Raw genomic sequence first — 11,763 nt, forward strand, 5'->3', positions numbered from 1 at the left:
CACCATTCATTCTGACCAAATCCCAAACTCCATTTGCAGAAATGCAGCCCCAAACTTGCAAGGAACCTCCACTATGCTTGACTGTTGCCTCATTTGTGTACCGCTCTCCAGCCCTTCGGCGAACAAACTGCCTTCTGCTACAGCCAAATATTTCAGATTTTGACTCATCAGTTCAGAGCACCTGCTGCCATTTTTCTGCACCCCAGTTCCTGAGTTTTTGTGCATAGTTGAGTCTCCTGGCCTTGTTGCCACGTCAGAGGTATAGCTTTTTGGCCACAAGTCTTCAATGAAGGCCACTTCTGACCAGACTTCTCCGGACAGTAGATTGTTTTCTGCCAATTCTGAGCTGATGGCACTGCTGGACATCTTCCGATTGCTTCTTCAAAAGAGCTTGAACAACACATCTGGAAACCCCTGTCTGCCTTGAAATGTCTGCCTGGGAGAGACCTTGCTGATGCAGTATAACTACCTTGTGTCTTGTTGCTGTGCTCAGTCTTGCCATGGTGTATGACTTTTGACAGTAAACTGTCTTCAGCCACCTCACCTTGTTAGCTGAGTTTGGTTTTCCTCACCCAGTTTTATTCCTCCTACACAACTGTTTATGTTTCAGTTAATCATTGTGTTTCAACCTACATATTGAATTGATGATCATTAGCACCTGTTTGGTATAATTGTTTAATCATACACCTGACTGGCAGCAATTTTAAAGGGGCAATTTGTAGGATTTACTTCGAAGGTCAATTTGTCTCAAGACTTCATTGTATTTATCCAGAGCAATGGGTCAATGAATGACTAATGTGGATCGCAGGGTTTCGGAAGAAATAAACAAACCACATTGAAACAGAGCACAAACTCACAAAACCTTAAGGCAATCAGAAATCTGATTGAATACAATCTACAGAAGAGTCCAGCAGAATATTACACCCAGACAATATATTAACTGAGAAATAGGTGAATTATTGAGATTTAAACACTTACCTGCACCAAAGTCTTAGAATTTGAAAGTTGCTAAAGGTGTTTATTTAACAGATAGGCTTATCTGAGGAGAATGTTAGACACCCTGCCACGTTTTTATATTTATTTTTAGAATGCATAAATGCATCATCAGGAAGTTAAGCACTTAAGGATGTATCCAAAAAGCTTTTAGCTGAGCAGCCATTTCATTTTTATGTTTTGTAAACAAAAAAACAGCTGCAAAGGCTTTATTAACAAGCTATACAAGTCAAATGCTAATAAAATATTTAATCCCCTTGTGTTTGTTTTGGGAATCCTTCTCTCAGTGAGGTCCAGAGCAAACTTGTAAAGCTTTCTTAAAACAGTCATTGGTATGGAGCCAGTTATACTACCTGGCAATGATCAATTGGCAGTGATCTGTACATTTTCCCAGTGACATTCAAGAGAAGAAGCTACTCAATTTCCTATGGCTGCCTCATCAGAATAATCCCAGGTTTTATCAGGTTGTGAATCATTTGTTGTCTTTCTTTTTCAACATGTTTGTTAAGTTTGTTGATTATAAATCACATATAAGAAACTTGCCAATCGCAGAGCAGCATTTCCAAACATTTCTATACCTGTTATCTTGCGAATTGTCAGTATTGAAAAATTCTTAAGGAGCCAACATTTCAGTACACTTAAATGCTAGTGGTGCCATTTTCACAGGAAGTATATTTGATTTTAATAAATAGTTTTGTTAGGTTTAAGAAGCATAAAAACACAACACAGGCTACTGTAGGACAGTTACAAAGATCCAGAGGATCCTTTACTAAAACATTTTTACAGGAGTAAGGGGGTTGATTGTTAATTTAAAGTAAAATAAAAAAAATGTTCACTGTAAAAATATTTGTGTGTAAAAATTATGTTTGTTTTGATTTCTCAGCCTAATGATGGCTTGCTTCACTCACAGTGACAGCTCTTTGGACTTGAGAGCTATATTACATATTGAGGGTTAACAGCAACAGATTCCAAATGCAAATACCACACTCAGTTTCTCTCTCTAAAATTCCAGACCTCAAAGGATTTGCAACCAAGTATTGAAACTCACAATTTAATTCATGATTATGCTAGTTTGTCCAATTACTTTTGAGCCCCTAAAACTGGGGGGGCCACATATAAAAATGGGTGTAATTCCTACACCGTTCACCCAATTTGGATGTAACTACCCTCAAATTAAAGGTGACAGTCTACACTTAAAGCACATTCCCTTCAAATCCATTGTGGTGGTGTACAGAGCTAAAATGATGACAAATGTGTCACTGTCCAAATATTTATGGACCTAACTGTATGTGAATCTAGTAGAATCAGCATTACGCTGCATTTGTTTTGAATCTAAACATTTTATCATTAAGTAAAAACTCACTACTGACTTTCAACTGTGTTTCTGTTGTTCACCCTGACAGGTGTAAAGAAGTAAGACACAAAGAAGAAGAAGAAGAAGAAGAAGAAGAAGAAGAAGAAGAAGAAGAAGAAGAAGAAGAAGAAGAAGAAGAAGAAGAAGTCAAAGGCCAGAGATGCCTGAGCAGAGTAACGACTACCGAGTGGTGGTTTTCGGGGCGGGGGGAGTGGGCAAGAGCTCGCTGGTGCTGCGCTTTGTCAAGGGTACCTTCCGTGACACCTACATCCCCACCATTGAGGATACCTACCGGCAGGTGATCAGCTGTGACAAGAGTGTCTGTACACTCCAGATCACTGACACCACAGGCAGTCACCAGTTCCCCGCCATGCAGCGCCTCTCCATCTCCAAGGGGCACGCTTTCATCCTGGTCTACTCTATCACCAGCCGCCAGTCCCTGGAGGAACTGAAACCCATCTACCAGCAGGTGCTACAGATCAAGGGCACCATGGAGAACATCCCCATCATGCTAGTGGGCAACAAGTGTGATGAAACCCAGCGCGAGGTGGAGACCAAGGAAGGGGAGGCCCAGGCCACCAGCTGGAAGTGCGCCTTCATGGAGACCTCAGCCAAGATGAACTACAATGTCAAGGAGCTCTTCCAGGAGCTGCTCAACCTGGAGAAGAAGAGGAACATGAGCCTGAACATCGATGGCAAGCGCTCCAGCAAGCAGAAGCGGGCGGACAAGATCAAGGGGAAGTGCAGTGTGATGTAGGCCCGGAAAGAGGGACTGGAAAGTGGGTGAAGGGGATGGGGGTGAGGATGGGAGTGGGAGTAGGAGTAGGAGTGGGAGTGGGAGTGGGAGTGGGAGGGGAGGGGAAGGGAGGGGAGGAAGGGTTGGGTGGTCTTGCTGGAGAAGCATGAAGGCTCTCTGACAAGATACATATCCCGCACCTATGCTAAGAGCCAGCCCGCAAAAACTCTTGACCTCTGCATCCAGAACGGAGGCAGCAGATTCAGTCCCATTGCATCGGTTGTGCATTTAGAGTTCAATGATCATACATTTGGGAAAAGAGGTCATTCTTCAAGACCAGGGAAGTGGAATACCCAATAGCATAGCCTAAAATGTTTATGTAGGACTTTGAAAGAGAGCACCATTTTTCCATCCCACCTTCTCCTTCACGGTCTCACGCATCCAGCTCTGCCTCCGCTTCCAAGATCTCGTTCTCCTTACCTTACAAGTAGTGGAGGACTCTGCAGCTTCCCCTTCATAATACAGATGGAGGATAGGAAGAAAAAAGAATCTGCAAGATTGTCCTGTAGGATAAGATTAATTTGTACCATATATATCTAGATCTCCGAAGTTTCTATTTTTCAGAAGAAGAGTATAGGAACAAGAGAAATATGTATTAATTTGCCAAAATGTAAAAAGACAAGATTTGCCATTTGGAAAACCTTCCTTTTGGAATCTTCTTGCTCTTTAACCTAAGGCTGTTAATGACTAGCCCCTCCCCCAACACCCCCCTCCAAAACAAGATATATACAGTGAGGGAAAAAAGTATTCGATCCCCTGCTGATTTTGTACATTTGCCCACTGACAAAGAAATGATCAGTCTATAAATTTAATGGTAGGTGTATTTTAACAGTGAGAGACAGAATAACAACAAAAAAATCCAGAAAAACGCATTTCAAAAAAGTTATAAATTGATTTGCATGTTAATGAGTGAAATAAGTATTTGACCCCTTCGACTTAGTACTTGGTGGCAAAACCCTTGTTGGCAATCACACAGGTCAGACATTTCTTGTAGTTGGCCACCAGGTTTGCACACATCTCAGGAGGGATTTTGTCCCACTCCTCTTTGCAGATCCTCTCCAAGTCATTAAGGTTTCGAGGCTGACGTTTGGCAACTCGAACCTTCAGCTCCCTCCACAGATTTTCTATGGGATTAAGGTCTGGAGACTGGCTAGGCCACTCCAGGACCTTAATGTGCTTCTTCCTGAGCCACTCCTTTGTTGCCTTGGCTGTGTGTTTTGGGTCATTGTCATGCTTGAATACCCACCCACGACCCATTTTCAATGCCCTGGCTGAGGGAAGGAGGTTCTCACCCAAGATTTGACGGTACATGGCCCCGTCCATCGTCCCTTTGATGTGGTGCAGTTGTCCTGTCCCCTTAGCAGAAAAACACCCCCAAAGCATAATGTTTCCACCTCCATGTTTGACGGTGGGGATGGTGTTCTTGGGGTCATTCCTCCTCCTCCAAACACGGCGAGTTGAGTTGATGCCAAAGAGCTCGATTTTGGTCTCATCTGACCACAACACTTTCACCCAGTTCTCCTCTGAATCATTCAGATGTTCATTGGCAAACTTCAGACGGGCCTGTACATGTGCTTTCTTGAGCAGGGGGACCTTGCAGGCGCTGCAGGATTTCAGTCCTTCACGGCGTAGTGTGTTACCAATTGTTTTCTTGGTGACTATGGTCCCAGCTGCCTTGAGATCATTAACAAGATCCTCCCGTGTAGTTCTGGGCTGATTCCTCACCGTTCTCATGATCATTGAAACTCCACGAGGTGAGATCTTGCATGGAGCCCCAGACCGAGGGAGACTGACAGTTATTTTGTGTTTCTTCCATTTGCAAAAAATCACACCAAATGTTGTCACCTTCTCACCAAGCTGCTTGGCGATGGTCTTGTAGCCCATTCCAGCCTTGTGTAGATCTACAATCTTGTCCCTGACATCCTTGGACAGCTCTTTGGTCTTGGGCATGGTGGAGAGTTTGGAATCTGATTGATTGATTGCTTCTGAGGACAGGTGTCTTTTATACAGGTAACGAGCTGAGATTAGGAGCACTCCCTTTAAGAGAGTGCTCCTAATCTCAGCTCGTTACCTGTATAAAAGACACCTGGGAGCCAGAAATCTTGCTGATTGATATGGGATCAAATACTTATTTCCCTCATTAACATGCAAATCAATTTATAACTTTTTTGTTGTTTTTCTGTCTCTCACTGTTAAAATACACCTACCATTAAAATTATAGACTGATCATTTCTTTGTCAGTGGGCAAACGTACAAAATCAGCAGGGGATCAAATACTTTTTTCCCTCACTGTATATATCATAAATGCGTTGCAATTTTAGATATTTGGTCTTCACTGTTGTAAGAGTAATATAACAGCTCCACTAATAGGGTAATTCTAACGTACTACATTGTGTAGCAAAAGCTTTGTACAGAACATCATATTATTTTTTGCCCCTTGCCATTGAGTTGGCAAATACCTGGCTAGGCCCTATATGGCAAGATCAGAAAAATAGAAAGTTTTAGTCTAATCTGTGATTAATCTATATCAAGTACTAGGTACCATATGAATATAGAGTCTACAATTCAAACCTCCATCAAAAGTATTATCTTACAGTTGTTAATCTTTATCAAATCATGCAAACAATTATTCAGTAATAAGATAAGATTGGGGCAAATGGTCCATAAATAGAACAGATTCAGCATAATCATCTGCAGACAAATAGATCTATGTATGGTTAATGTTTGATTTCCTTCACTGAATCAGATATATTCTTGGACTTTCCAAATTGTAAATAATTTAATTGATGAGGACCACATTTCTGAAACAGATAATATTGCATTGGGAATTAAATCCTATAATGGAACAGTGGTAATAATAAAGTGGTTAGATGTTCTTTAGGTGTACAGAATGATTGAAAGTCTTCACCCCCCCTCCACTAGGTCTTTGCACAAAAATGCAAAACACAAGGTCTGCATGGTGCAGGCATTGATGAGAGTGAGTTTTTTATTCCTATGTTGTGTGATTCACCCTATGCAGTCCATAGTTCTGGAAGTGTTTACATTAGAATAAAGCTCAGAGAAGGAACATTTTCCAAAAGACTGGTAGGATGACATTGGGCTGTGTGTAAGGTCTAACTTGAGGTCTCCAAGCAATTTTTATTTTTGTCCTGTTTTATTGATTCAGGAAAAAAAAAACATTCATAGTAATCTGGGGTGGATGGAAGGCTTTCAGAAGTAAATTATTCACAGTACAAATATAGCACAGGCTTCCTTTTACAGGAATGCCCCTCTTGTGTGACATTGGTATCCCACCCACCCCCCATTACTTAAAATTCAAGTCAAATTGGTGGGTTTAAAAGGTGTCTTTTGAACAAAAGAGTCTGGGGCCTTCCCCCCTGGATACAGGCAGAATCACAAAGCCTTTGCAAGCTCAATTCATTTTCACCTTTTGTTTTGGAGACTGGGATTGTGAGTTTAGGAGAGACACAACTTTTGGTTTGTTACTGGATGTTGGTGTCTTCCAACCCAAACCAAAGCTAAGACTGCAGAGGATTCCATTTGAGCTCTTCCTTCTTCATCATTTCTCTGAAATTTAGGGCATTGCAATGTAGAGCAGCATAATCGTAAAGTATGTCCTCCACTGTCACTACAGCAGAAAGCTCTCTGGCCACCTACAAAGTAATTTTAATCCAATATGTAAGATCCCTTGTAATGAACAATCACGTATATCTGTCAGATCAGTGTAAGGAAGTGGTCTCCTAAGTGAACCCCAAACCATCAGGGTTTCTAGGTGACTAGATTAGTTCAATGTCAATCAATCTAAGCTGGTTTGGAGGGCACACCAGAAGGTCCTGTAGCTCTCCAGGACCAGGGATAGGAACCCCTGCTCAAAATCATCTAAAGCTGCTAATTAGATCTGAGACATTGAAACATATCGTTATAATGTTGAACCTGATGTTCACAGATTAGAAATGGGGGGGAATCCCCATTCAGTAAGAGGGTTACAGGCTGTTTTTTTTGGGTTACATTTTTGTTGCTTTTTTCTGTGTTTCAATCCTTTGCCTACCATTGACACACATACACGCCAAGACAGAATTTGTTTCCCCCACAGCAGTGATCTCCAACCCTGGTCCTGGAGGTCCCCAATCCAGTTAGTTTTACAGTGTACCCCTAAATGACCAATTTCTAAAGACTGTGAGCAAGTTAGGTATTGATCATTCAAGCAAGTATAGTCACTTGTTTATGGGATTTCTGGTTTTAATTAAAATACTACCTGTTTAAATTAATTAAATGTGTCCAAGTCTTTATAACTTGAGGGCTTATAGGTGACATATAGTACCTATAGAAAGTCTATACCCCCTTGAACTTCACATTTTGTTGTCAGTGTCTCAGGGTTTCATGCATTTAAATGAGGATTTATCTACACACCATGCTCTACATTGTTAGGGAGAAAAAGTTATTATTGTAAAAAACATATTTAAATACAAAACTGAAATATCATCATTGGATAAGTCTTCACCCCCCTGAGTTAATACTTGGTGTAAGTAACTTTGGCAGCTGTGAGTCTCTTGTCATAATGGCTAGATAGACTACAAAGATTGATAGTCGTGATTTTAATGGCATCTCTTACATGGGCTGGAAGATTGTTCCATAGTTTCAGGGCCCTATAACTAAGTGCTCTGGTACCTACATTTTTATTTGCGTATTTTAAGGATTGTTTATTTTAGGTATCATTACTCAGTTTTGTCATTGCATGATGAACTTTTAAATGTCTGTCCTTTTAAATTAGGACTTCTGTTTTATCAGAGTTAAGCATAAGGGAATTGCTTGTCTTCCAAGTTTTAATCTCAGACAGACAGCAGATTAATGTTTGTATGGCTATGGTATTGTTCGGATTTACTGACTAATATAATTGTGTGTCAGCTGTGAAAGTTAAGATTATGTCATCGACAAATATCACTTACTTTTAAAAAAGTACATGTCTGAGAATTGTGGTAACCTCAGTTAAATTTGAGCAGTTTTATTAATTTGTACATATTGGAGTCTGTTTGTCAGATATGATTTTAACCAGGACAGAACATGGTGAGATAAGGACATAAGAAAGTTTACAAATGAGAGGAGGCCATTCGATCTATCATGCTCGTTTGGTGTCCATTAATAAGTAAGTGATCCAAGGATCCTATCCAGTCTATTTTTTAATATACCAAGTTTTCGGCTTCAACCGCATTGCTGGAGAGTTTGTTCCAGATTGTAACAACTCTGTGTGAAGAAGCGTCTCCTGTTTTCTGTCTTGAATGCCTTGAAGCCCAATTTCCAATTGTGTCCCCGGGTCCATGTGTCCCTGCTGATCTGGAAAAGCTCCTCTGGTTTGATGTGGTCGATGCCTGTCATGATTTTGAAGATTTTAATCAAATCCCCATGTAGTCGTCTCTGTGTTAGATAGGCCAACACGGTTTTGGTGGTGAAGTCATGCCACAAATTTTCGACTGGAATTAGGTCAGCGCTCTAACTGGGCCACTCAAGGACATTTACTTTTTTGTTCCTTAGCCACTCCACTGTAGTTTTGGCTGTGTGCTTCAGGTTGTTGTCATGATGAAAGGTAAACTTCCATCCCATCCCTGTTTCAGTTTTCTGGCAGAGGGCAGCAGGTTTTCCTCAATTTCCTCAACTTTGCTGCATTTATTTTCCTTTTTATCCTAACAAGTGCCCCACTCCTTGACGATGAGAAACATCCCCATAATATGATGCTACCACCACCATAGGGATAGACTTCTTTGGGTGAAAACATTTTGCATTTAGGCCAAAATGTTCTGTCAGACCATTAAACCTTTTGTCACATGGCTACAGAAACTACTGAGTGTTTTATTGCATACTTCAAATGGGATTCAAGGTGGGCTTTCTTCCTTAAAATTACCATACAGGTGCTCATGGTTCAGTCTTTGCTTTGCAATGCACTACCCAGGGAACATACAAGAACTGCTGAATCTATCCTGAAATCATATGAATCTCTACAATTTAACACAGGTGGAGGCCACCTAACTTTTTAAATTATTTTTTGATAATTATTATTATAAAAGGTGATTGCTTACACCTGAGCTAATTTAGGATTGCTATTATAATGGGGGTGGACAGTTATTCAATCAAGCTATTTCAGTTTTTATTTTTAATAAATGTATACAAATGTTTAGAATATTTGAGGTAGGATGTGTAGATAAATGAAAAAAAAAAAACAACAACAACATGATTTTAATGCCTTCTCATTCCAGGCTATAAGACATGAGAATTATGAATGGCGGTGTAGACTTTCTATGGGCACTATATATAACTTGCTGGATTTGGGCTCTTCATAGTCAGGGTGGGAGATACCTACACTATAAAATCTTCTGGTAGCTCTTTAGTGGCACTGGACTACAACAAAGTGAATACAAAATACTGAAAAGAAATACAGAACATTAACCATGCATGTGATCTTGCATTTTCTTTAGGCTCTCATCCACATTATAGGCCTGAATTTTCCAAGCAGGTAAAGGATTTATGGAGTATTGGCATGTGTTTATTATAGATAATGTAACATATGTACAGCTTATCTTCTCACTCAAATGGTTGTAAAAAGCCCCCATAAATGTTCCTAATTTGCAAAACTGCAAAATGAAATACAATTAATTGAAATTGCTGGTCTTACTCATAAGTAAATAATTTACAAACTTTGGAAAATCACACTATCCAATAGTGGATCTAAGGAATAGATATGGGGTTCTGAAACCAACATGAATAATTTTTGCCAATACACTATATTTTGAGATGCAGTGTCAGACTTGAATTACAGATAACAAAGCAGAGCTCTCTGTAGCTATAGTGAGTTAATACAATATTTAAGGAACTCCAAAAGATTGTGGAGAAACTACACTGACACATTTTAGTGTCATCATAGGGGCAGTCCTTTCATTCCATAAATAATGCTAATCTGTTTAAATATTGCACACTGTCTTCTAATATAACCTGGCCTAACATTCTAGTCTGCATATCTAGGTAGCTGTGAATTTGCTATATATATAGGTATTTTACAACAACTGCTTATTTTGAATGGGACTTGACCGATGTTCGTGAAAATGCAACTCTCAGCCATGACAAGGTAGAGTCACACAGGCCACTGCGGATGGGAAAATAAACAAGCTCAGGAGTACTTTCCCAGATAATTAATTAATCAGCACCTTGATGATAAACACTATCCACAGGCTTGGTTGAGAAGGTGGCTTTTAGCAAATGCAGATAGTCTTAAATGGGCTGCTCAGCAATAGTGTTCAATTAAGAATCCTGTGATCTTTAATACCCTCTAAGTTTATTTTATGCTTGGGAGACCATAGGGATCTGCTCACATCTTTGGATTGCTATATACACTCACCTAAAGGATTATTAAGAACACCTGTTCAATTTCTCATTAATGCAATTATCTAACCAACCAATCACATGGCAGTTGCTTCAATGCATTTAGGGGTGTGGTCCTGGTCAAGACAATCTCCTGAACTCCAAACTGAATGTCTGAATGGGAAAGAAAGGTGATTTAAGCAATTTCGAGCGTGGCATGGTTGTTGGTGCCAGACAAGCCGATCTGAGTATTTCACAATCTGCTCAGTTACTGGGATTTTCACGCACAACCATTTCTAGGGTTTACAAAGAATGGTGTGAAAAGGGAAAAACATCCAGTATGTGGCAGTCCTGTGGGCGAAAATGCCTTGTTGATGCTAGAGGTCAGAGGAGAATGGGCCGACTGATTCAAGCTGATAGAAGAGCAACTTTGACTGAAATAACCACTCGTTACAACCGAGGTATGCAGCAAAGCATTTGTGAAGCCACAACACGTACAACCTTGAGGCGGATGGGCTACAACAGCAGAAGACCCCACCGGGTACCACTCATCTCCACTACAAATAGGAAAAAGAGGCTACAATTTGCACAAGCTCACCAAAATTGGACAGTTGAAGACTGGAAAAATGTTGCCTGGTCTGATGAGTCTCAATTTCTGTTGAGACATTCAGATGGTAGAGTCAGAATTTGGCGTAAACGGAATGAGAACATGGATCCATCATGCCTTGTTAGCACTGTGCAGGCTGGTGGTGGTGGTGTAATGGTGTGGGGGATGTTTTCTTGGCACACTTTAGGCCCCTTAGTGCCAATTGGGCATCATTTAAATGCCACGGCCTACCTGAGCATTGTTTCTGACCATGTCCATCCCTTTATGACCACCATGTACCCATCCTCTGATGGCTACTTCCAGCAGGATAATGCACCATGTCACAAAGGTCGAATCATTTCAAATTGGTTTCTTGAACATGACAATGAGTTCACTGTACTAAACTGGCCCCCACAGTCACCAGATCTCAACCCAATAGAGCATCTTTGGGATGTGGTGGAACGGGAGCTTCGTGCCCTGGATGTGCATCCCACAAATCTCCATCAACTGCAAGATGCTATCCTATCAATATGGGCCAACATTTCTAAAGAATGCTTTCAGCACCTTGTTGAATCAATGCCACGTAGAATTAAGGCAGTTCTGAAGGTGAAAGGGGGTCAAACACAGTATTAGTATGGTGTTCCTAATAATCCTTTAGGTGAGTGTAGATGTGTGCATGTATCAATC

The 11,763-nt window shown here is 40.6% G+C and overlaps 1 protein-coding gene across 1 annotated transcript; it reads left to right on the forward strand.

Moving 5' to 3' along the window:
- Nucleotides 1–2,422: 2,422 nt before the first annotated feature.
- On the forward strand, nucleotides 2,423–3,124 carry diras1a (DIRAS family, GTP-binding RAS-like 1a). Its single transcript, XM_066695509.1, has one exon. The coding sequence runs from the start codon at nucleotides 2,508–2,510 to the stop codon at nucleotides 3,102–3,104; it is 597 nt and encodes a 198-aa protein (XP_066551606.1). The 5' UTR covers nucleotides 2,423–2,507; the 3' UTR covers nucleotides 3,105–3,124.
- The last annotated feature ends 8,639 nt before the right edge of the window (nucleotides 3,125–11,763 follow it).

Source organism: Amia ocellicauda, chromosome 22 (assembly GCF_036373705.1).
Source record: "Amia ocellicauda isolate fAmiCal2 chromosome 22, fAmiCal2.hap1, whole genome shotgun sequence".
In the NCBI taxonomy this organism is placed as follows: domain Eukaryota; kingdom Metazoa; phylum Chordata; class Actinopteri; order Amiiformes; family Amiidae; genus Amia; species Amia ocellicauda.